Source organism: Peromyscus californicus, unplaced genomic scaffold, assembly GCF_007827085.1.
Source record: "Peromyscus californicus insignis strain IS unplaced genomic scaffold, ASM782708v3 Scaffold_23__1_contigs__length_62951481, whole genome shotgun sequence".
Taxonomy (NCBI): domain Eukaryota; kingdom Metazoa; phylum Chordata; class Mammalia; order Rodentia; family Cricetidae; genus Peromyscus; species Peromyscus californicus.
The window spans coordinates 57327462-57352790 of NW_026294534.1; the positions used below are offsets into that span (position 1 = coordinate 57327462).

The 25329-nt window shown below is 42.1% G+C and overlaps 1 protein-coding gene across 1 annotated transcript in view; it reads left to right on the forward strand.

The window, feature by feature from the left end:
- Window positions 1–25329, forward strand: part of Sh2d4a (SH2 domain containing 4A) — a 66878-nt gene that overhangs the window by 20828 nt on the left and 20721 nt on the right. The window contains exons 5-7 of the mRNA XM_052752406.1: window positions 18654–18765; window positions 20689–20890; window positions 24640–24770. Coding sequence (XP_052608366.1) covers window positions 18654–18765; window positions 20689–20890; window positions 24640–24770 — 445 coding nt within the window. The remainder of the gene's footprint in view (window positions 1–18653; window positions 18766–20688; window positions 20891–24639; window positions 24771–25329) is intronic.

Genomic DNA, 25329 nt, shown 5'->3' on the forward strand with positions numbered 1-25329 from the left:
GGGGGAGAAAAGGAAACATTTAGATCCAAGAAATGTGGATGTTGGTGAAAGCTTTTTTTTCTTTATGTCTGTTATTCCTATGTTGGGCTTGGGAGTCCTGCCAAGTTCTGCTGTGATGTTTCCTGAAGTTCCCTCTAGCAGTGGGACCTTTACGTTTGAATGGCAGAGTCCTGGGTAATATGTGGAATCTACTTAATGGCCTATTTATATTTTGCTCGTAAACCCTGCCTATGTTACTACAGCATAAACTACCGAGTCGGTCATGGTTTGGTATAGCAGCAAAGGGAGAATAATACTATCTAGTAGAATTTTGGGATGAGTGAAAGAGATAATAAATACAAATGCACCAAGTCAATCCCCAACACCTGCCAGGTGTTTGGTTGGTTCCTGTTCCTCTTTCTCAATAGTATTTTTAACTTATAGAGAACAAGGACAGGGCCCCAAGCCTGATTTAATTACTAATTACTAAAGCATCAGGATAATAAAGTTGGAGTCAAAATAACCACACCATCAGGAGCTTTACTGATGTGGAGGTAGGCAGAGATTTAACTAATGTTTAATTTCGAATGATAATGAATGCTCTGAGGGAAATTATGGGTTTCCATGCATCCCCATTACATTAGGACTTGGGCCAGGGCTTCCAGAATGGCCTCTGTGAGGACTTGAGTGTGAGATGGTCAACGAAGGACTCTTGGGGGCTACAGTTCCAGCCAATGGCAGCATGGAAAAAGCCTTTGAGGGGATCAAGTAGAAGGGGAAGTGTGAATGTCTTGTTACTCTGGAGGTGAGCAAGGACAGATAGGAAGGGGTGTGTCAGTGTTTTACTCTATTTTTGGAAATAGTTGGAAATCATCAATGAATATTGAGCAGCTTTATATTTTGAAAAGAATTAGTCTTGCATTGCTGTGAGTGCAGGGACAGGTAGCACAGCCAAGCCTGCACACTTCCTGTCTAGGGAGCAGGAAGCCACCAGCATCTCCTGCAAGAGGAGCTGTGGTTTGGACACAGGAAGGGTTTCTCATGCTGCCCACAGCGGTTGATGGGGTAGGAGCCTATCTTATACATAACCACGTGCGGTTTGCCTTAGAGCTTTTCCTCAGGCTGACTTTTCATTCCCATTCATTTCATAACTTCTTCTGATGTATGAACAAGGCACCTACAAGAGATTCTTTTATAAAGTGAAGAAATTGATGGTCAAGGAGATGATAAGATATGCCTCCAAATCACAGATCGGAACGGCCTTGTTCTGCATATCTACCTCAGTCCCCAGCCTCATAATAACTTTGGTATGCTTTTAGACACGACAAAAACATTTGCCACTGTTTCCAGACCTTTTCCTTCAGATGAGAATGCCTGTGGGAAGGGGCTAGAGAAAGGAGAGTCATCCTATATGTTTCTAACTGAAATCCGTTTCCCAGCAAAGATTTTCAAGTTTTAGCTGTAGTATATTCTAACTCTGGAATGAAAGGAGATTGTCGTTAAAACTCCAGGGTCTTACTAGGCCTAAAATCTATTATGAAGAAAAATATCTCCAAATGCATTTTGTGTGTGTGTGTGTGTGTGTGTGTGTGTGTGTGTGTATGATATATATGCAGATATATGTGCTCACACTCCACTGAGGCCAGAGGAGGATGGCAGGTGTGCTGCCCCATGGTTCGCTATACTATTCCTTTGAGACTTATTCACACAGGGGTTGTTTGTCCATGGCTAGGCTCTAGCCTTTTGCTTCTCACTCCTTGTGAGCTTTGCATGGATCGTTAGAGCTGCCTGGTTGTTCCACATGAGGCTGAGAAGCTGAGAACATGTGGTAGAGTTTGTTCCTGGGACGTCTGGGGAAATCCCATAAAATTTTGGGGCCTCTGGTTTTTCGTCTATAAAAGTGGGGAAGTAAAGCCGGGCGGTGGTGGCGCACGCCTTTAATCCCAGCACTCGGGAGGCAGAGCCAGGTGGATCTCTGTGAGTTCGAGGCCAGCCTGGGCTACCAAGTGAGTTCCAGGAAAAGGCGCAAAGCTACACAGAGAAACCCTGTCTCGAAAAACCAAAAAAAAAAAAAAAAAAAAAGTGGGGAAGTAATGGAATACGTGTGTCATGAAAACAGGAGAAAGGGGACAGTAAAAGGAGACAGAGGGGACAGGAGAGAATAGTAAGGTGGAGAATAAGCAAAAGGTGAGATATGAAAATGTCACAGTGAACCCCATTTCTTTATATTCGAATTTAAAGACTTTATTCAAATACCTGCACTGTTTATCTCATGGGTTGTGGGTACAAACCATATGAGGTAATGGATTCAGAGGCGCTTTGAAAACTGCAAGTCCCAGTGACGACTAGGAGGGGTTATTTTCAGTAGAAACACTGGCCTGCGCTGGCTGCCCACGTCCCCCCTGACTCCACGCTTCACTGCCTGGCACTCCTGGGCTGGTTTACCTGGCTCACTCCTTCCCTGAGTGACTACTTTTCCATGGTTCAGCACATGTAAAGGCAGGCCCTTAGGGAGCCTGCAGGGGGGCAGAAAACAAGATCTTCCCCCTTCCAGGGTTTTAATTCCACCTGGGAGAAGGGAAGCAGCTAGAAGCCAAGGATGAGGCAGGGCTTCATCAAATTTCAGGAGGGGAGTGGTGCACTGGTGTGGGATGAGTAGGATAATGGGGGGAAGATGGCATGCTAGAACGGCAGGTGGGTGAAGGAGAGGTTTGCGGAGCAGAGTGTCAATGGTGTGAAAGCACAGAATGTGTTCTGTGGGAGAGCCAGGGAAGAGAACAGCCTGACTGGGATCAGGCACAGAGGCTAGGACCCAGGAGGGGAGTGATGCCAAGAGGCTGCATTCTGCAGGTGGAAACAGGCTGGTCTTGGGGGTTGGTTTTGTTACTGTAAAAACAAATAGCAATGCACTTAATGCACTAAAACAGTACCGAAGCCTGGTGTGGCGTGTTTAAGGTCTCGCAAGGCTGAAATCATGCCACATGGTCTGTTATCTGGTGGTTCTTGAGAAGAATCTACACCTGTTAGGACTCTTGGCCAAGTGGGCCACCTAAAAGCCACGTTTTACCTCTGCCAACCAGGGCACAGTTAGCTGATGGTATCAGTTAGGGGACAATTGGCTCCTGGAGGTGGCTTGCAGCCTTTCTCTTTCTATGTGGCCCTTCCAGGATGATGAAATCTGTTTCTAGCTCAGAATCTCTCTGGTTTCTCTTCTGCTCTGTCTCTCTGACTCTCATTGGAGCAAGTGCTCTGCTTTTTAACAGCTCATGTGTCCTATGGGGACAATCCAGGGTCATTTCTCCACTTAAACTCATTGTTTGTCATTAATGTCTATGAAGTTCTTGTTGCCATCTAACCCAGGTTCTAGGAGTTACCATGTGGCTACTTTAGAGGTCATTCTATCTATCATGCCTGTAAGGATGGGGCTCAATAGTATATGCCTTTCACTCATCAATCAAAACATCTAGGCTAAGATGTGTTTCAGAATTCAGATTATCTCAGACTTTATACAGGAAATGTGATACATGACCCCATATTGGGTCACATGACTGAATGCAGGAGATGCAAATTTTGGCAATAGTGCAAGGTTTCTGAATTGACATTGAACAAAGATTAATTAAAAATCAAATGTCTAAGCCGGGCGGTGGTGGCGCACGCCTTTAATCCCAGCACTCGGGAGGCAGAGCCAGGCGGATCTCTGTGAGTTCAAGGCCAGCCTGGGCTACCAAGTGAGTCCCAGGAAAGGCGCAAAGCTACACAGAGAAACCCTGTCTCAAAAAACCAAAAAAAAAAAAAAAAAAAAAAAAAAAAAAAAAAATCAAATGTCTAACGAATCCAAGGAGCTTCTGATAGTACTTGATTTGGTTGTGTCATATGACTTCGGTGAACATACCACGTGACCACTGTACTCCCATCACTCTGTGAGACCGTGGGCGCTGATTGGAATATCTTAGCTCAAATTTGAGAGCATTAGGTGCTGTGAATTTCAGTTCTTACTGTATGTACAAAATTGTCTGTTCTTATAGAAACATGATGGCTTAACTACGGAAAACAAAGATTTTCACTATTTTCCTATAGTCATCCCTCAATATCTATAAATTAGCTTATCTTCGGATTATATTATTAGAATGTTAGATTTTAAAAATTGCTGTTTGAGTTGCTGACTTCAGTTTCATACTTAAAAAAATTTGGCTTGGGATTAGAACAGAATATTGAGTGATTTCTGAAATGGCCTTAAAAGAACCCCTGCCTCTTGTACTTATGTGAAGCAATGTTCTTGGTATTGATGATCATAAAATAAAAATAGTGTTTAACCCTGAAGAACACTGAGGATGCTCTCCAACCTGAAGAAGCAAATATTCAGCCTATATTGAATTATGTATGCACAATAATAATAAATCTCATTAGTGTGAAATTTTACTTTCATCTTTAATCATTGGTAAAATGTGTACCAAAGAATTAGTTTAAAATAAATTTCCTCATGATTTGTTATCTGCAAATGTTTGATTTGTATTCCGATTTTGCATATTTATAAACATGGGGTCACAGAGCAGTTTCTCAGGTGAAAGGGAGTCACAGGTGGAAAAGTTTATAAACTCCTATACTCTACAATGGATAATGCCCCTCAGAAAGCTTTGCGGAAGCACCCTATAGTCAAATATTATAAATATTACAAATGCTCCATGTTAGTCCAAGTCAGGTTTGTGGGTGCCTGAGTGAACACTCAGTGTTTGTGGGTGCCTGTCACTGAACTGGAGGGGATAGTTAGTGGTAGTACTTCGCTGTCATTGAGCTGGGTTCCGAGATAGACAGGTTGGGAACCAGATGCCAGGCAAATACAAGTACGGTGAGGGGTTAATAGGACACAGGATGGTAGATGAGACACTGTGTGAACCCCTGGCCCAGGGAGTCAAGTGGGAACTAGCTGGATCCTGCAGCTGCTAGAGCTCCTTGGGGTCACTCAATAGAGACAGCTGTCTGAACAGTCTCTGTGTTTCTTCCCACTTCCTGCAAGAGAATCTGAGAAGACAGAACAGGGGGATGCCAGACTATGATAATTTTTAAGATAAGTCCTTTGTGGTTCTCTGCTTGAATGCAGAGTGTAGTTTGGGAACTCATTAATATCAGGAAACTGACTGTCCTTGTTCCTAAAAAGAACCTTGAATAAGACTATATTTGCTCCCTTTTACATTTTTATCTCTAGAGAATTATCCTACTAGTTCTGCAGAGATGACCTTCAGAGCCACACAGCAAAACAGGAGATTAAAATTAGGGATTATGTGTCTAAGAGCTACACAAGATTAATCACCTCAAAATTCCATCATGGAAGGGGTAAGGGCTTATGAGGCCCCACCCCTCCCTGAGGGACTGTAGACAGTGGTGGCTGGGGGAAATGGGTGTCATTTTTTCCCTTGGTACATCCTCTGGTCCATTGGTTCCTCCTGCTCTAGTTAATCTCCCACCCACATTCATGCAAGCACCTAAATAAACTCAGTGAGTCTCTCTGCCTCTCATAAACATCTGGGTTCAAAGAAGTACCACAAAGTAAAAAGAAAAAAAAAATAAAACCTCTCAGACAGCAGATCACAAAGCCAACAAGAGTCTTCTGTGTCTTATTTTCTTTAATCGAAAGGAGTTAGAGTAGCTCTCAACAGTATGTGTCCCCACAAGACACACTATGTGCTTTGCATTCACATAGTATGAGTGCTACTTACCAGTGCACAGCAGTTACCTGTAAAAGCATAGTGGAAATCTTCCACCTAGCTCTTCTGTCTTCTATACTGCCCTTCCAAACCAAAGCTAAGCCTCTATCTTCTCTGAAACCAGCAATTATCTGAACTGGATTTTAACTGATTGCTTTTACAAAGGATGCTTCAGAAGTGGAAGGCTAAGGCTGAGGAGATAGCTTACCCGGTAAGTGCATGCCTTGCTAGCAAGAGAACCTTAATTTGATCTTTAGAACCTACTCTTTAATTATTTTTAAATCTGGGCATGGTAGTGCTCTTTTGTAATTCTAACTCCAGAGTGAAAGAGATGTATGGATCCCTGGAGCTTGCATGCTACCCATTATAGCCTACTTGGCTCATTTGGGGACCAGTGAGAAACCCTATCTTAAAAAGCAAGATAGAGAGTGTTAATCCCACTGGGCAAGAATAAGACCAATACACAATTTTGAGCCAAATTTGAAGCAAGCTTTAATTAAATACTGTCCAGGATGATGGACTCTGGCCAGGTCCATTCAAAATGGCCACAAGTCACATTTTGCAGAGGCTTATACAGGTAAACCCATAAGCCTACATATTTCCTAATCAGGAACAAGCATATATCCTGATGTACTTCCTGCCTATGTACCTCCCACCTACATCCAAACAGAGACAAGCATACACCCTGACATATTTCTTGCTTGTCTACCTCTCATCTTCCCATCTACATGTGATTAAGCAAATCCAGTACAGTTGGGTCTAAGAAACTTGTTTAGGGGATCGAAAATATGTGGCTTGTTATCTTTTTGAACAACATCCTACAGCATTTCAGTATCTGTCCTTGGGAAGTGGCTTACAGGTCAGAGGCATTTTTGTTTTATGGACCTCTTAGGCACAGCAATTAAAACTTAAAACATAACTTTGGTTCTCCCAAGAGAACGGAGGAAGAACTGTGAGGTTATCCTCTGGCTTCTACATGTGTGTGTACAAGGTGCAGGTGAACCTACTCACACACATGATGAATACACACACACACACACACACACACACACACACACACACACACACACACACAGAGAAAGTGAGAGCCTAATATGGACTATTTCTCTGAAGGAGCCTAAAAAGTATGTGCTGAACTGTTTTTTTAATTTGTTTTGTTTTAAACATAGATGCCTCAAAATGTTGTAGTTGAGCAACCACAATTTTTAGATTTTCTGTAGCCTTGGATCTTCTGAAAAGTAGGTGAGCAAACAGAAATATGTATTGATGTTGTGTGTGTGTGGCAAGGTTGAGAAGCTCGTGCCTGTCCTAAAGTAGTCATCTGAGGCCAAGGTCCCTGGAAACATCAAGGTGTGGACCAGCTTCCTGCAGCAGTTGGCATTATCATGAGTCATATCACAAGTCTTGGGAGGCCAGGGAGTTGAGGACACACTCACAGTGAGGGGCAGTATAAATAGCACAAGGAAACCCATTTCTGAAGTTCAAGCTAGAATTTGGAGGACAGAACTAGCTGTGAACAGAGAAGAGAAATAATCCTACCCCCAAACCAGTAACTGTTTCTTTTGATGTAGACTCCTTCACAGAATATATGGAGGATGCATTTCAGTATTTTTTTTTTTGTGAAAGATAAAATACTGGCATGACAGATAAAGACAGAGAAAGAACAAGTGTGCTTATCTAATTCACGAACCAAGAGAAGAGCTATAATTGGAGCCTAATGTGGTGACCCAAGTACTTTCGATTTTAGCTAATAGAATTCAGGACACTTTACAGAATATGATTTTGTATAAGACACACTCACAAAATGCTAACACTTTATAAGTCACTTAAGCTGTTCTTTTTAAAAAGACAAAAATAAATAAACAGAAAGCATCTGGCATAAGACACTAATGTAAAATAAATTAGAAAAGAGGAAATATAATGTCTCTAACACAACAGAGAAACACAGTCTGGGGTATTGTATGTGATGAAGTTGGTAACAACTTTCAAACAGTTTTGCTTTCAAAGTTCCTAGTGACAATAGATGTTTTAGGTGCCATTTTCAGTGATTTGCCCACCCAACTCATTGGTAGAATTGGGGGAAAGTAAGAAGGAATTTTGAGTCAGTGGACCAAAGGTCAAGTTGAGCACTTGGAATCAGTTATTAACTCTTTGGAGCTGGGTTTCATGATCTCTGAGATGGGGATGACAGTAGCTGTGTGTCACTGGACTAATGTATGAAACAAATATAACTGTACAGGGAAGTGTTTTACAGAGTATCCTGCATGATAGGAAAAGCCATGTTCTACAATTATTTATACTTTCCTCCACCCCATTGATCAAGACTTCTTGAATCAATCATGCTTCAAAGCTTGACTATCCTCTCAACCATAGTTCATTGTTTTATATCTTGTGCTTGAACAACTTCTTTGTCTTTCTTGCCTGCTTTTAAAGCTGCTTCATAGATGTGAATGCAAGAACAGCCTTTAAAACTTTGCATCTGAAATGCTTTGCCTTGACAACCCTTCCTCGCCGATTGCACTTTCTGTGGTCTCCACATTGCCGTATAGGACTGTAGGAAGGAAGGTTCAAGAGCAATGACTGAAGTTCTCCTGACATAACCATTCATACTCTAATGTGCAGAAAAAAACTAGAGAGTAAACATGATATTTTATGTAAAGGTGTGTCCTTAAATCAAATGTCGTGTTAGAGCAGTTATTCTCAACCCATGGGTTGTGACCTCTCTGGAGATTGACTGATCCTTTCACAGGGGTAGCCTAAGACCATCAGAAAACACAGATAGTTACATAACGATTCATAAAGGTAGCAAAATTACAATTATGAAGTAGCAATGAAAATAATTTTATGGTTGGGGTCACCACAACACGAGGGACTGCAGTAAAGGGTCGCATCATTAGGAAGGTTGAGAACCACTGTGTTAGAGCTTATTGTATTTTTCATTTAAAGCATTCAATAGTCTAAAATGATTTGCTAGAAAAACAAATAAGACAAGTGAGGAAAATATTCCTTGGTTTCCATTGTCCTGAAGAATGTTTTGGTAAGATGTCTTTTTAAGGAGCACATAGGTATTTTCAGCAATAAAATTGATTTTATTTTCACCCTGTTAGTCTGCTTGCCTTGGGAAATCTCTTTCTTGCCTGGTATTTCATAAGCAAAAGGCTAAATCCCAGTATGCTCAAAAGCTAAATATTGTAGGTATCTATTAAAGTGATGGGGAGGAGGATAGTCTGGTTACTTCATTGACTAGTTAGTGAAATAAGAGAAACTGCTGATTTTTACAGCACTTGAAGTCACTCTGTCTTGATTACTAACAAAACTAGATTACATATCTTTAAGTGATTGAGAAAGCATTTTGTGAATTTCTTGTGTATTTGTTTATTCACCCAATATTTATGAGCCCTATTAAGTGTGGGTCAATGTTCTGTTTTTTGTAGAAGACTCAGTGATGCTGGACCAAGCTGGCATGGTATTTACCCTTATGGAAGTTATTATTCTAAATATCCTTCTATTATAAAGTATCATAGTTAAGAAGTATAGGAGAATAGGATAGTTGAAAGTGTAGTCATTTGCTTTAAAAAAATAAGATCTCAGTTTTATATTAACTCATTATTTTTATCTTTGTTCCCAAAATGTGAATGCAGAAAACATTTCGTTTATTGGAGTCTTCTGATTTAGTTGAAATGAAGTGTCCCTGGCATTTGTTTGATCGTATAACCCTGTTTTTAAATAAAGTGAATGCTAAATGAATGATTTGCAAATCAATTTTACAAGTGAATATAATTAGAATAATCCTTCTTGTATGACATCTATTCTCTTGGGGGATTGCAGTTTGCAGCTTTATAATAACTATAGCATCAGCAGCACCAATCCATAACCCAGTTGCTTATGTAGATGAAATTGCCATACTTCCAGGTCTAATAGCTTTTAAAATATACTCTCATCTGTCCAACTGGATGAGCTACACTCCCAGATTTAATGGAGACCTCCATTCTGACTTGGGCTGCAGGAAACTCTGTAGTTCCTGTTCTATTAGCTTTCTAGTTCCCTCTTTATTTGGGAAAATTTTGTGTAGCTACTCTTGGAGGCATTTTTTTTTTAAAAACAGCAAACATGAAGTTGATGTGATTGCTTTAACTCTGACTATAAATTTTTCAGTATCTGCTACATTTATTTAGGGTAACAGGTAGAAGATGGCTGTGGAGGCTGATGTGTGTGTGAGAAGACCTTCTTGTTCCCTCTGGGAGAATGAATGGAACAAACTTTAGATACAGAAAGGACATGGGCTTGAGTCTCTGCCCTCATACCCCACCTCTTTAGTAAAGGCATATACCGGCTCTGACACGTGATATAAAGGTCAAATGATGCATTGAACAGGAAAGTGCTTTGTAAGCTTAAGTTATTATGGTAGAGGGCACTTTTCTTCTACTTCTTTTGTATAGGAATAAGTGCAGAGCATACTGATCATCTTCAGAGAGGGCCAGTACCATCTCCAAGCAGCTCATTCTTCCTTCAAGTGCTTAAGTGGAAGGCACTTTTTTGAGATTGTCTTCCTCTTGTATAGACATCATAAACCATTATGTTTGAGCCTGTCAAGCTGGATGGTTATTAATAAATAAATTTATTGGATGCATTTTTTTCAGCCTATTACATTATACACAGTGCATTTCCTGGGTTGGTAAAATATATGTCAGTGTATCTGAGTGGACATGCTTTATATAAGTCTTAAGTCCTTCATTTTGCTTCAATCCTTTGAAAAATGTCAAACCTTGGATCACCTTGAAAAGCAGACTTTTTATAAACATGGTTGTTAGTATGTATGAAGAGCTTTATGGCATAATTTCAATATATAAAAGTATTCGAACAGAATTATTCAGCTCTAGGGTGCTTAATAAAATTCAGGTCCATACCAAAATAAGTCTACTTGAGATCCAATGTGTGCATCTTGGTTTTGAAAACTGAACCTAGAATTTTAAAGACAAAGACTCTCTGACACTCTGAGCTCATCACTGGGTGGTTTGTATTCATGACCTCAGGGCTCTCTCTCTCGTCTCTGGCATACTTGCTTCAGTTGACACTGTCTGGCACATTGTGTGTGCCTAGCTCTCAGTTATTTCAAGACTATTAACAACCCTGTCATAGCTGATAAGTTCACAACCAGTGAGCAGGTTGAAAATGCCAGTGAAAGAAGAAAAGAAAAAGTTTAAGGTAAATTTTAAGTGGTGAGTGCTGAGAAAACAATGCTGTATTGTGCGCTAGGTAAGTGGTTCCGAGAGACTCAAGGCAACTCATACAAGAGGTTTGAAGTGTTACCCATGCAGGTCACATCACCCAGCAAGAGATGAAGTGATGGGGTGGTGGTATTTGATAAAGGACATGACACTTCTGAATAAGTGGGTCACTACTAGATGTCTGGTGGCTTTATGCTAGTTCAGGGAACACTTAAGGCTTGGGAGTTCAATAGCTGGGAGAGTGATGGTGTCTCTAACAGAATGTTGGTTCAAAGATCTCTTGTTTCGTGGATGTATCAGTCAACTTAAGGGCCAAGCCATTATGATACGCGGCTTTAGAGATTTTCAAAACTTGGAGTATAAATGGGTCAAGTCCTTATTTTAAGAGTATAGCTCAGCACATTTGGGACATCATCTATATCCCTTGAGGAGGGATCAAGGTGGGGTGCCTATCTGCCTCCTAGCTTTCAACACAAGAAACTGACCCTGTTTGGAATGTAAGGCTCCATGGGGGTCTTAGACCAACGAGGAAAGGGAGCTTGAGCCTATCCTCAAAGTCCACATCTCTGAGGACAGGAAAGAATTCAATGATTTTTTCAAAGTCATCAGAGGCAGTTGAAGAAACAGTTCTAACTTGTGGTGAGGGAACTGGTCTCTGGACTATTTCTGATGCCGAGCAGCTAAGTGTTCCTTAATGCATATGAATATGCAAGTGGGGATTGGGAAGCCTATGGGCTTTATTCACTTTCAAGTCATCAGCATAAATGATCTTTTGGCCTGCATCTGGTTTTCCTGTGGCTGCAATGTCAGCAGCACAGAAATCATATACATTAACAAAAGCCAGTGTGTGCTCCCACACAACCCTGAGACACAGTTTCTTCACCTGAAAATGAGTTCTGCCATCAAAGATATCACCCAGAGTTAACCCAATACTAAATCCCTAATGCAACACTGTACCATTGTAGACCTCCAAGTGGCCAGCAAGCACTAGTAAAGTTACCATAAATTCAACTACACATCACAAGTAATACAAATTCTCAGCAGAAAGCTTGGACTGTGCTGTCAGTTTGTAATGGCCTATTTTATCAGCTTAGGGCAGTGAAACCTTTGGAAAAAAAAATAGACCCAAGATGTAACACACACACACACACACACACACACACACACACACACACACACACACACACAAGGTTACTTTTCGTTTTTAACATTCCTGGATGGTTGTTTGTTCTCAGTAGGGCTGAGCTCCACAGGGTCACTCCTTAAACTAAGGAATCTTGTTGACATCTAGAAGACATCCAAGTTCCCCCAGGGCATCATAGGAATGAGACAGACCAAACCATCAGCTCCTGACTTCTGGTCATTCATCCATCTCTATGCTCTACTGAATGGTGACACAGTGCTTTCACATGCTGCCAGGCAGCTTGGCTCAGGAACTTGGGTGCCAGTGGGAAGGGAGACTTGGTGGCTCCAGATCTCTGGGAAACACTGATAGATCAACTTCTGAAATTACTTCACAATTCTAAACGCTACAAAAATGTGTGTGTGTAGATGAATTTCTAAATGTTCTTACTAAATAAAAAACATGGAACCAAATATAGGTGTGAAAGCCTTAGAGAGATCAGGGAAATAGGAATAGTCACCAGCCAACCTCACCACGCCACAGCTTCCAAATGTGAGCTTCTTTCTGTCTTACCCCTGCCTTTATTGCCTTGCTGTTCTGCCCTCTCATTGGCTCTTAGCCCAGCTACCTCACTTCCTTGTCACTGCCTGTCTGTACAGACCTCCAGGTCTCTATGGTTGATACTGGGATTTAAGACATGTGTCACCATACTTGGCTCTGTTCCCTCATATGGCCTTGAACACACAGAGACCCTGTCTGCTAAGTGATTGGATTAAGGGCATGTGCTACCACTGCCTGACTTTTGTGTTTACTTAAAATGGCTTGCTATTTCCTCTGATCTCCAGGCAAGCTTTATTTATCAAATCACAAATAAAATATCACCACATTTTGGCACAAATAAAATATAACCACATGTGTGTGTTTCTAATTTTTAGTCACAATGCAGTTTTTCCAAGATGTACTCAACAAAAGTTGGCAGATTCCATCAATCATATGCAGGCATATGGATTCCACCAGGTAAAATAGATTTGCATTCTGTCTTCAGGGAGCTAGATGCATAGCCATTTCCACTAATGTTTCACAAATTAGTTAATTGGGATCATGCAGACATGAAATTAGGCAGCAGAATGTGGAATCTGTCTTGAAAGCCACAAGCACAGCTATTCGTCTTTCCCCATTTATCTTGAGTTGGGAACGTCTTGGATGTCATGCAAGGAACAGATGCCAAGATGTATCTGCTGAACTTCTCACCGAAGAGCCAAAACAGAGGCAGCATCCCCAGCGGCTGGGAGCATCCAGGGAAGACTGGTTCTAGAGAGTGACAAATAGCCTATCAAGCCTGGCATCAACTGGGACTCCTGCTCAAGAGGCTTGTGTGCTTGCTGTCTCGGTGAGCCTCACTGCTGGGAAGGAGCAGCGGCTTCTGCTGCCACTGTCCATTGAGCCGAGAACGTCTTTGAGCCTGGGATTGCTTTTCCATCCATCCAGACACAACCTTGTCCTTAAAGAGCAAGGCCTGCTATTGCTTTTCCATCGGTGCAGAGGCTGGGCTTTAATCATAACCTACGGCTGTTTCAGTCAGCAATTGCGGCTCCGCAGTTACCGGTCGGTCTGCTTCTCTGGTAGTGGCCACGCCACTTCCACCCTAGCCTGGTGGGATTTCTGTTCCCGAAGGCAGCAGCTATGTTGCTGCCGCCAAATATAGCTTTTAATTAAATCTCTCTCATTCTATGTATTAATGAGACTCAGAGTCGAAGGCTGGGATGAATATCTGCTGGCTCAGAAAGGTTGAACAGCAACTATCTTAGCCTGGCATCTCCTAAAGCAGGTGTCCTTCTGCTCTGTCAAAACCCAAAACACACACCACACAAAGTCCCTCCCTACTACTTCCTGTGCATCTGTCTATCATCCTACAGACACCCTCTGATTCTCTATGATTGCTTCTGTCAACTAGGTGCTGACTCGGCTTCCTGGCCCAAGGTTGGTTGTATTTAATTAAAGCAAACGCAAACTCGGGATTCACAGTGTAATTGAATATCCCGCAGCACACTGCTTTTCCCACTACATTAGATTGCTGTCAGATCACAGACTGTTCACAATAAATTAGGGATAGACTGTGGTAGGATTTGATGCACAATAGGTCTGAAAATTCACGGTAAAGCGCAAGGCCAAGAGGAGAAGTTTTCTAATGGGTCCAGGCCTAAGAATGGGCTTTCGAAGAGGCTGCCTAGAAGTTCCTGTGGGCCATGTGGTCTACTCCCTAACTCTTCTTTAGTGACCCCCACTAATGGAGACAGCTTACAGTTGTGGAACATCAAGAAATCGCACTGAATTCAGGGCTGGAAGGATGGCTCAACAATTCAGAATGCCTGCTTTCTGTGCGGTCACGAGGACTGGAGCTGGGTTCCCAGCATCCACATAAGAAGCTGGGAGTCTCATACACACACATGCACACGCACACACATACACACACATACACACACACCACACCACACCTGTAGCCCTCTCCAAGAGGGGTGGAAGCAGAAGAACTATTTCTGTGTTCCTGGCTTCTAGCTTAGCAAAGAAAACGCAAGCTCCAGGTTCAGGGAAGATCCCTTCTCAAAGGAATAGATGGAGAGTAATGGAGGTGCTCTCTTCTGGCCTCTGCATGTGTGTGCAGGTACATGTACCCGAACACACACACACACACACACACACACACACACACACACACACACACGAATGAATAAAGTCTTTTAGAGAAATGCTGTTGTGTTTTTGGAACGTTCGTCCTCATGTGTGTATTGACAATGGAGGGCATCTCTACCCTACATCTAGGAATTCAACTAACCATGTATCACAAGCACTTGAAAATCACTGCATTTGTACTGGCCATGTGCAATAAATACTTGGAAAGTATTTACCTTGCATTATGATAGGTGATTTGATGTAAATACAAGGAAGTATATAGGTTAACCACAAACACTGTGCTTCCTTATATGAGAGACTTAAGTATCTGGAGATTTTCAGTGTTGCCAGGGGTTCCTAGACACTGAGGAATGACTACATGCTGGAAATCAGTGGAAAAAAAATTCAGTATTATTGTCCCTAATTACATCATATCAGCTTAAATGATGAAAGCCAAAAAAGTCAAGCCGTATATTCATTCAAGAAATATTTGCTGAATGCCTGCTAGGCACCCGGTATGGGTGTGAAAATTGAAGACATATTTTATCATAAAATTAGATAAAATTTCTTCCCTTCAGAGAGCTTATGTTCTGGATAGGGGGGTGAGAAAAGGTAAATTTCTCTGTGAAGTCTGCTGATCATAAGAAATCTGGAAAAAAAAATAAAGCAGAATGTAGAGGCTGAGGGATGCTGGGATGTGGGTAGTGGTTGGAGAAGACCATTCTGAGGAGGTGATGCTGGAGCAGAGCCCTGGAGAGGCAATGTGGATGGATGAGAGGGAAGTGTGGTCCAGGCAGAGGGAATTCCAGGCACAAAGACACAGAGGAGAAGGCATGCTTGATGTGCTCAAAACATGATGACAGGTATTTGGAGAGAATGAGAAGGTCACCCCCCCAGATCCCATCGAATAAAGGTGATAGAACAAGGCTTGCCCTCTTAGACGTTAGCTTGGAAAGAGTTCTTTACTTTCCTAGCTTCTTGGGATAAACAGAAAGGTCAGGGCCAGATCTCATCTGCTATTAACTTGTGAGGCTTATTCATTTTCTCTCCTTCCCCACTGTGCCCATATAATTACACTGTAGGGAAGAAAGGATTGGGTTTACTAAATAGAGCACTCCCAAGCATCTGATTATCAGCTATCAACCAAGCACTCTCCGTGTTATTTTCTCAATATTTTTCCTTCGGTGGGTTCACTTTTGAAACTTCTTGTAAACAATGACCTGGGCAGGGGGCAGCAGAGGGCTTGGCTGCAGTGAACCCTATGCTCTTGAAGAGGACCTGAGTTTGATTCCCACCAACCATCAACATTAGGCAGCTCACAACTCCCCCAGACTCCAAGGAATTTAATACCTTCTTCTGTCCAACAAGGGCACCTGCACACATGTGTGTACATGCATACACGTTAACAAAAGTAAAATACATTGTCCAGCTTCTTGTTCATACTGAGCATCCTAATTTGATGTTGTGACTGTGTTTTGAGGTTATTTAAAAATAAATGCAGGGCCTTGGGAGATAGCTCAGTTGGTAACTTGCTTGCTGTGCAAGCATTGGGACACGAATTCTGATCCCCGGATAAAAATGTGCGTGCCTATAATCTCAGAACCAGGAAGGCAGAGACAGGTGGATATCTGGCACTTGCTGGCCAGTCGGATCTAGACAATCAAGGAGCTCCAGGCTCAATGAAAGAACTTGTCTCAAAAAGTAGGTGAGGAGATGATTGGGGAACACACTTGATGTTGAACACTAGCCTCTACACACCCTCTCACTCCTGCACAGATGTGCCCCCACATATGAACACACATAGAGAAAGACAGCCAGGAACGAAGAGACCGAGAGATTAAATAAATACATACGCATGTGCTGCGTTAGCTGGTTCCTCCGCTGAGACATTCCATCCAGGAGGGGGGAGGGAAGGAAGGATACAAAATGGAGAAGTTACAAGAAGTTGTAAGCACTCCTAACCCGGTCCAAAGTTAGGTAAGCCATAAGTAATTGGTAGGTTGGAGGAAGCTTTTCAGTGGCTCTGTCTGGAAGTTGGGCCAACAATTCCAGGAACTGAGTGGTCACTGTGCTGGGGTGGGTTTGGCGATACCCCCAGTCTTTCGGGGGTCTGTGTTGCTGTCAGCATCCCCAGTGACCTCACTATTTCCTCAGTCTTGACGTGGGGAGAATGTTTTCTTCATAACTAGTTTGTTTACTTCTCCCCGGGAAGAGGTGTACCCCATGGACAGAGTTCCTCTTTGAAGGGGTTTTGTTTTCCCTCCTGTTCAAGTCTGAAAATCGCCAGCTGTGCTCTGATGTACTTCAGGCTCATAAACAACTTCAGCAAAAGACGGCAAGTTTTAGCAGTCATTTCAGAAACCAAAAGCTGTTCTTTGGATTTTATAAAACACTGTGCCACAAACGGTAGGAGCTTGGCTCTTGACAGGAAAGCAATGTAAGAAAAAGGTAAAAATAAAAGATGTGCTCAAAGCACAGTTTCAGAGTATGACTGCCTTTGTGGTGGTTTATGGTTTCCTACGGCGACCCAAAAGCGGGTTCCCACCACAATTTGTATTTTAATTGCGGTAAAATACTTTCATCGCAAGGCAATCTTTGTGCACACTTGGGGATAGGGTGGTATGTGTGATATCTACCTGGGAGAGGATTTGCTTGCCAATATACGAGCATGCAGAAGCCCGTGTGTGGATGTCTTCCTCTGTGGCATTGCATATTTTTTGAGACTTGGTCTCTCACTTAGCCTAGAACATGCTGTTTGCCCCCCTGTCTTTACCCTGCCAGCACTGGGATTACAGGCACATGCCGCAAGACCCAGCTACTAGATGGATACTAGGCATTCAAACTCAGGTCCTGATGCTGGGACAGCTGGCACTTGACACATTGAATCCATCTTTGTAGCTGGAAAGTCAACATTGTCATTTTCATGGTCCTCCTCCTCTTGTGGCACAGGGGACTGAGCTTGGAGCTTCTCACATGCTAAGCAAGCCAAGAATAAAGCTTTCACAGAGCTGGTCTATGTCCAAGCTGTGGCCACAGCCCTCTTTTCATTTTGAGACATGGTGTTAGAAAATTGTTTGTGCTGAACTTGAACTCACTCTGGAGTGTATTTCCCTTTTTCAAAGGTGATATTTTTGTGTGTTTTTAAGAAAAAAAAGAACATTTATTCCTTTTTTGAGCACCCCAAATCACATATCACATTCTCCTATTTGGATACAAGGTTGGAGAATATTTAGACCCCACACAGCTGAGATTGCTCTTGGGATCCTGTTAGCTACAGCAGGTCAGTGTCTACACTGGCCCCATGACCTGACTTCTTTACTTCAGAGAAGTATATTTGGAATAGCTAAATGCCACATCTGGGGAAGGACTGCTTAGAAAGGTCTTAGGTGCCGTGCGATGTGCTAGGCACTCCTAAAAACATGGATGCTCACAGTAACTCTGTGTTATGTTCTTCTTTCTCACTTCTGTAAGAGGATCAGGAACAGCCTGTGAGAGGATCAGGAACAGAGTCTAGAGTCCCACACAGAGGTAGCTGAAGCTCTTGGAGATTATTAACACGTGAAACTTGATTTTCTTGGAGAAGCTGGATTTTAAATTATTCATTTGAATTTTACTTCTTGTTACTCTGTTTTGGTTTTCTCCCCAAGTTCTCAATAGTGCATATGTTTTTAAACAGTTGTTTTTTTTTTTTTTTTAAACTGACACATCTCAGTTGAGTATGAGGTATACTATGAAATGCCCACCATATAACTTTGTAACACAAAGTATACAGGATTGACAGGTGGGGTATATTTGCATCATCCTCATGACTCTATGCCTCTGACCCAAGGTATACCAAGTACCTCCCTAGTGGGCCAGAGATGGTTAAATAGAAGGCATGGTGCCTTTGTCCTCTAAAGAAATGGCCACATTCATTTACCACTTCCCATCTCTATTTTTATTTTCAAACAGACTAAAGAGCCCGTCAAGAAAAAGGAAGATGAAGAAATAAAACAAATAGAGGATGAAAAAGCCAAGCAGATATACAAGAGTTGGAAAGAGGATTCAGAATGGCAGGCATCTTGTGAGTACCCGGGGGTTTCAGAAACACCATCCAGGCTCTCAGCTGGACCGTCTTCCAGTGAAATGATTCAGCCAGGGGGCACAGGAAGTGCATCCTTGAGAAGTGTCTTTCCATTGAGTAGTCACTCAAATGTGATCAGTAAGTGATAACTGCTCAGATGCCTGGGTAGCAGAAGGCTTTGCATTCATCTTTAGACCATTACATTATAATGCTTCTGTATGGTAGAATTGTATATCATTATGAAAAATATCCCATGGAGGAATGTCCATTGACATTAAAATATGTCTTTTTCTTGTAGAAGGAAAAAATTATAGGTAGTATAAAATATCACTATTTTAAAATTCTAAATTATGATGGAGAGAATAGGGAGATTATTAACATGTGAAACTTGATTTTCTTGGAGAAGCTGGATTTTAAATTATTCATTTGAATTTTACTTCTTGTTACTCTGTTTTGGTTTTCTCCCAAGTTCTCAATAGTGCATATGCTTTTAAACAGTTTTTTTTAAACTGACCTATCTCAGTTGAGTATGAGGTATACTGTGAAATGTCCACCATGTAACTTTGTACTACAAAGTATACAGAATTGACAGGTGGGGTATATTTGCATGATCCTCATGGCTCTATGCCTCTGACCCAACATTGACCCTCTTTTGAGCTTGTACTGCCAGGGCCAAACCAAGAAGACAGGTCAGGCAGAGGATGGTCTACCCAGGCTTAAGAATGGATTAGAGTCTTCCCTTGGCATCAACAGAGAAGACTCGACTGCCTGATAGTTGCTTGAGACAGGGAGAGAGGCAGAACCTAAACATCAAGATTTTCAGGATTCTAAGGGTCCTAAATTGGTCTGCAGTTCTGTTACATTCCACTATGCTGAAAGTTTTTGTGAAACAAAAAATATTTGCAAGATCCAATCTGTGGCCTTCTTGTGCTAAGCACTGAAACTCTGGTATGATGAAATGTTTTTAGTATGTCTACAATGTCAAACATGACAATATTTAACCCATAATGCCTCAATTATTTTAAAAAACCCTCAATGAAAATGGTTATTGCGAACAAAACAAAATCCTGGAAACTTTGAAGTTGGGCAGAAATGATACATGCCTTTAACCCCAGCACTGGGGAAGCAGAGGCAAACAGATCTCTGTGAGTTGAAGGTCAGCCTGATCTACAGAGCAAGTTCAAAGACAGCTAAGGCTACTCAGAGAAATTCTGTCTCGAACAGCCCTCCCTTCCCTGAAAAAATGGTTATTGCGTCCTGTGTTACTCTTTAACACTATATGGCTAGAACATGACAATGCCCTCTATTTTAGAAAGTAATTAATGTTCAAGGACACACTGGGAAGTGCTTTGTACATTTACTAAGGTGTTCTGGGTAAAATTCCTTTACTTTCTGTCTTTTGGGCCAATTCACATTCAGTGAAGCCTCTAGTGGGCTCTAGATGTGACCGGCCTAGCTGTTCTTTTCCTAGGTCACCTGTGATGGCGAAGTCCTGCCTTCCTAGTCTCTGCTCATGACTTTGAATGCACAGCATCCTGGCCAAGCCTCTATCAGGAATGTGGTTCTGGCCTCTGCTGTTCCTAGTCTCTCCAGCCTCACAGCTCCTTCCTGCAAAGTGAAGTAGCCATCTTGCTATGCATTTCCACTTCCACCTCCCTCCTTCCCCTTTGTCTTTCTTTCCTCTCCTTCTCAGGAAGTCCTCAGCTCCCAAATGCAGATAGGAATGCCGCAGCAAGCATGGGAGAGCTCTTAAAATGTTATCCTAGGTACAGGGAAGTGATTGTTAATATGTGCACAAGACCATCTCTGCCAGGATCCTTCCCAGGGCACCACTGTTCAGTGCTGAGTCTCCTGTGTCTGTGGGATCTGACTGTGACCTTTGGCAAGCCTGATGGACTTCCTCAGATGCTTTTGTCTTTCTAGTGCGAAAATCCAAGGCAGCCGATGAGAAGAGGCGCTCCTTAGCCAAACAAGCTCGGGAAGACTACAAGAGGCTATCCCAAAGGGGAAGGAGTGGAGAGGGGCTGCAGAGCCCTTTGGCTGGCCCACAGAAGCCTAGAAGACCTCCTCTTCCCCCGAAGCCCCAGTTCCTACACCCACTAGGAAACCCTCCAAAGTCTGTAGGGTAAGAAACCACATGTATGGATTTCATCACAAGCCCTGGGATGGGTCGATTAAAGCTATATATCTTGGGACACCAGGAGCTGGCTCACTGCTTAGGTCAATGCAGGCTCGCCTCTAGCCTTGCCTTCTTCGCTCTAAGATATCCACAGTGGCTATAATTATAACCCAACCACAGGGAGAAGAAGTCTAGATAGGTGATTTCCTGTTCCCCGCCTCCACCCAGTGGCAGTAAGCTTACAGGAAAGAGAAAAAGGGAGCATGGGGGGTGGGGTGGGAGGATGGATGATGCTCAACATTGCCTCTAGTGGTAAAAAAAAGAATAACAAAGTAGGATCCTGCAAACAAGCAGACTCTATCCGCAAGCCTGGGACTGCCATTGACTGCTGAAGAGTCAGGGTTTGAGGGCAATTCTCTTTCTAAGATGCAGAACCGAGGTCATAGTTTCAGAAGTTTGAAATGCTCCATCCTGGATCCAAGTCTCCATTTGGTGATGAAGGCACCTTTACCTTCTAGGCATAACACATGCTGGTAGGCTGAAAAAGAAAATACTGATAACTGTAATAAAACCCCATCCCTTAGGTTTACTGACTATCAAATTCTTCTTTTTCCCGAATGACTACTGATCTATAGACTTGTTAATATTCTAATATTTTTTTATTGCTTGTAGTAGGGATCAAACCCAGGGCCTCTCACATGTTAGGTAAATACTATACTACTAAGCTACATCTTCAGCCCTAATATTCCAATATTTAGAAAGAAATACTTAAGATCAATTTTTGATTTCATGATCCAGACTGCAGCTAGCATTGTCTTCTGAAATAAAAACTAAAAATACTTCTCCATTAAGAGTTCGGCAAAATGAAACAAACGATCTTTGGGTTTTTTTTTTTAATTTAAAAAAATTAGTTTTTTCTAAATAGGGATTATGACCTCAGAGGAAACACAAGGGTGACTTGTTTCTTTTTCTGTAATTGTTTCTTCCCACTGCCCTGAAAGTTCCATATTGAGACGTGGTGACCAACACTATGGGAAGTGAGGTTTTATTTTTTATTTTTCCCCTTACAGTTAAAAATAAAAGTCAGGAAATACGTATCTCCTGTTATCTTTGTAACAGGTCTCAAATAAACTCCTGCACATGGCTCTGCCTAGTGTAACTCTGGCCACAGAGCTTCATGAACAGCTTTTTCTTGTTTTCTAGCACCTTCATGGGATAGTATGGATGCGGCTCACATGATGTCTCTTTCCTGTAGTTTTTAGTGTATTTAATGGATGGCAGTGTAGGTGGCCTTTAAAGGGAAGGAAACGGTTCTTGTCAGTTGTGCTCAGATCATTTTTTTCCAACTTAAGACACTGTATGAAGAGCTCTCTGTGTGTCAGAATGGATGGGGCGAGGCTTGGGACTCTGGGCAGCTATGACACAGGTCAGTCAGGAGCCAGCCCAGAGAAACACAGATGCTAGCCTGTCCCATGTATGTGGAATTTTACTCCATCTCTGAGGATTTTGTGGAGAAAAGGAAGCTAATGTGGAAACTAGTGTGATAATTTGTCTTATAATCTCACATGTATATGCCAGGTCTGCTTCCTGGAGAAGTCAAATATTATAAGACATTTTCTCTCAAATCCTCTGAATGTCATAAATGATAATACATAACTGTATTTGCATATATGCATGAAAGTTTCCTCTGCTCATCCAGAGGTCGGTTGAGCAGGATTTGGGAATAATGTTTATTACCTTGCGGTTCTGCCTTCTGTGGTGGGACCCACCCACCCGGGATCCCCCTTCCGATGCCGAGTGGATTTCAAGATGGTGCTGTTGTTTGTCTTTCCTTCCTGGTCTGCAGACTTACTCCCTTTACCTTCTTCTTCCAAGAGCATCTTTTAGTAGAAATAAACCTGCTCAGAATGTGAGAGAAGAAACAGGAGAAGGAGGTGAGCAGAAACCGAGGAAGAAGAGGAAAAGCAAGTGATGAGCGAGTTAGGGAGGCAGCTAGCTCATTAGATTACGTGTGCTTGCCTTTGTTCGCACACCCATCCTCTCCGGGAAAACAGCTCCCACTTCTGAACGCTTCTTTCCTCCCATTGTTAATTGGAAGTTAGTGGATCTCCCAACCCATAGTAAAGTGAATTTGAATCTAACACAGTAGTGGTTATTGCTCTAACTGGTCCTTTAGGACCAGACAGATGAATGTGTTTCTCCTTCTCTGACCTTGAAGAACCATATAATGGTGGCATGTAGGGGGCCCAACCTACCATTAACTCTTCCTTGTGATTAGATGTTGGAAATGGAAATGAATGTAATTCTCTCCTCCCACCTCTTCCTCCCTTGTCTTCTCCCTCACCCTTTCCTTCTTCCTCTCCCCTCTCCCTCTCTGTATAAAGTCAGCCATCAATATCTATGGCAACAATTCCCAAGACCCCTTGAAGAGACCAAAATGTGAAAGATGCTCAAGTCCCTTGTATAAAATGGTGCAATGTTTGCATATAATGCATGCATAGTCTCCCTGTACTTTAAATAATCTCTAAATCACTTATGATGACTAATATAATGTAAGTGCTATACAAACAAGTAAATCCTTATATGGTATTGTTTGGGGAATAATGACAAACATGTCTGTACATGCTTAATATAGTAGAAATTTTTTCTTGAATATTTCCAGTCCTTCATTGTTTGAGTTGATACAAGTCAGTTTGTGTGTGCATATGTATACACACACACACACACACATACACACACACATATGTATATGTGTAAGGCTATATACATATATGCATACACATAATGGATCATTATTTTTCCCTTAAATTACAATTAAAACTTTAATTCTCCTTTAGCACAGATAAAAATATCACATCTATACTCAGATTATCATAAATTCCCATAAGCTTGTTTTTTATTGAAAATGTATACACTCTATTCTGATCACAGTTCCCCCTCCATTTCCTCCCAGGTCCCCCCAACATCTCCATCCATCCAACTCCTTACCTTCTTTCTCTCTGTCTTTAGAAAACAAGCAGGCAAATAGAAAAGCAAACAAATCAGCATAAAAAAATAACTTAAAAGAAACAGTAAAAAAATATAAGACAAACACACAAAAAATAAAACCCATAAAAACACACAATTAGAAATCATAATAAACAATCAAAAGACCAGTGAGATTTAAAAAAATGCCCAAACAAAATATTATAAGACAATTTTTTCCCCCAAAACACCATTGAGTTCATTTTGTGTAGGCATTTACTGCTGGGCATGGGGCTTCCTTTAAGTTTGTACACCCAATGAGAAAACTATTTTTTTTCCTTTGTAAGCAGGTGTCAGTTGGTCTGGATTAGTAATGAGAGCCCATGTCCACTTCCCCCTCTCAGCACTAGATCCTAGCTGATTCAGACCTGTGCAGACCCTGTGCATGATGCCACAGTCTCTGTGAGTTCCTGTGTGCTGTGTCTAGAAGATCTTTTTCTTGGTGTCATCCATACCCCCTGGCTATTCCACTCTTCTGGTGTCCTTTTCCACACAGCTTCCTGAGCCCTGAGGGTAGGGATTTGATGGAGACATTTATGGCTGAGTATTCCAAGGTCTCTCACTCTCTGGATAATGTCTGGCTGCGGGTCTCTGTATTTGTTCCCCTCTGCTGTAGAAAGAAGCTTCTCTGATAGTAGCTGAGCCAGACTCTGATCTATGAATATAGCAGCATGGAGGACATTATTTCAAAATAGTTAGCTTTAACTTGAGAATCGTCTTACCCATCACAGGAATCAGGGAGTGATAAGGGCAGAGTCCAGCTCCACCCAGGAGGACATCATTCGATGGTTCAAAGAGGAGCAGCTGCCATTCCGTGCAGGTTTCCAGAAAAACTCAGACACCATCGCTCCCTGGTTCCACGGTGAGTACCGAGACCATCTCTGTGGCAGATCAGACATGTTTGCTCCAAGAAAGACAAACAATGAGGACTTTCCCCTCCCTTCTTCTTCGTGCTGTACTAAGAGTCTTGCGCATTATTCTCATGAAGCATTTTCTCAGTTCTTTCCAGAGGGCTGCTTTCTTGTGCCTACTTAGAAAGTAGTCAGCATTCATGGCCACTGTGCATGATGCGGGTTAGGGTTAGTTCTTCACCACAAATACAACACTCCAAGATAGATGGGAAAAGCAGGGCTTCATAGGGACTCAGAGGAGAGAGTGTAACTTCAGCAAACACCACTGTCTTCCTCCTCCACTAGAACCTCAGTGGGGGCTGTTTGATGTAGTGGGGCCGGGTCGGCAGGCAGAAGGTCAGCTTTCTTAACTAGTTGAACTACCCCGAAAAAACAGTTCTCTTTCTATAGCTGCTCAACCCACTTGAACCCCAATTTCCTCATCTGCTAAATGAGAATCTGAAGCTTTTTTGATCTTAAAGAATCCTGTGACTTTGATCCTTCTTTTTTGATGCTCTAGTACATCGTCTG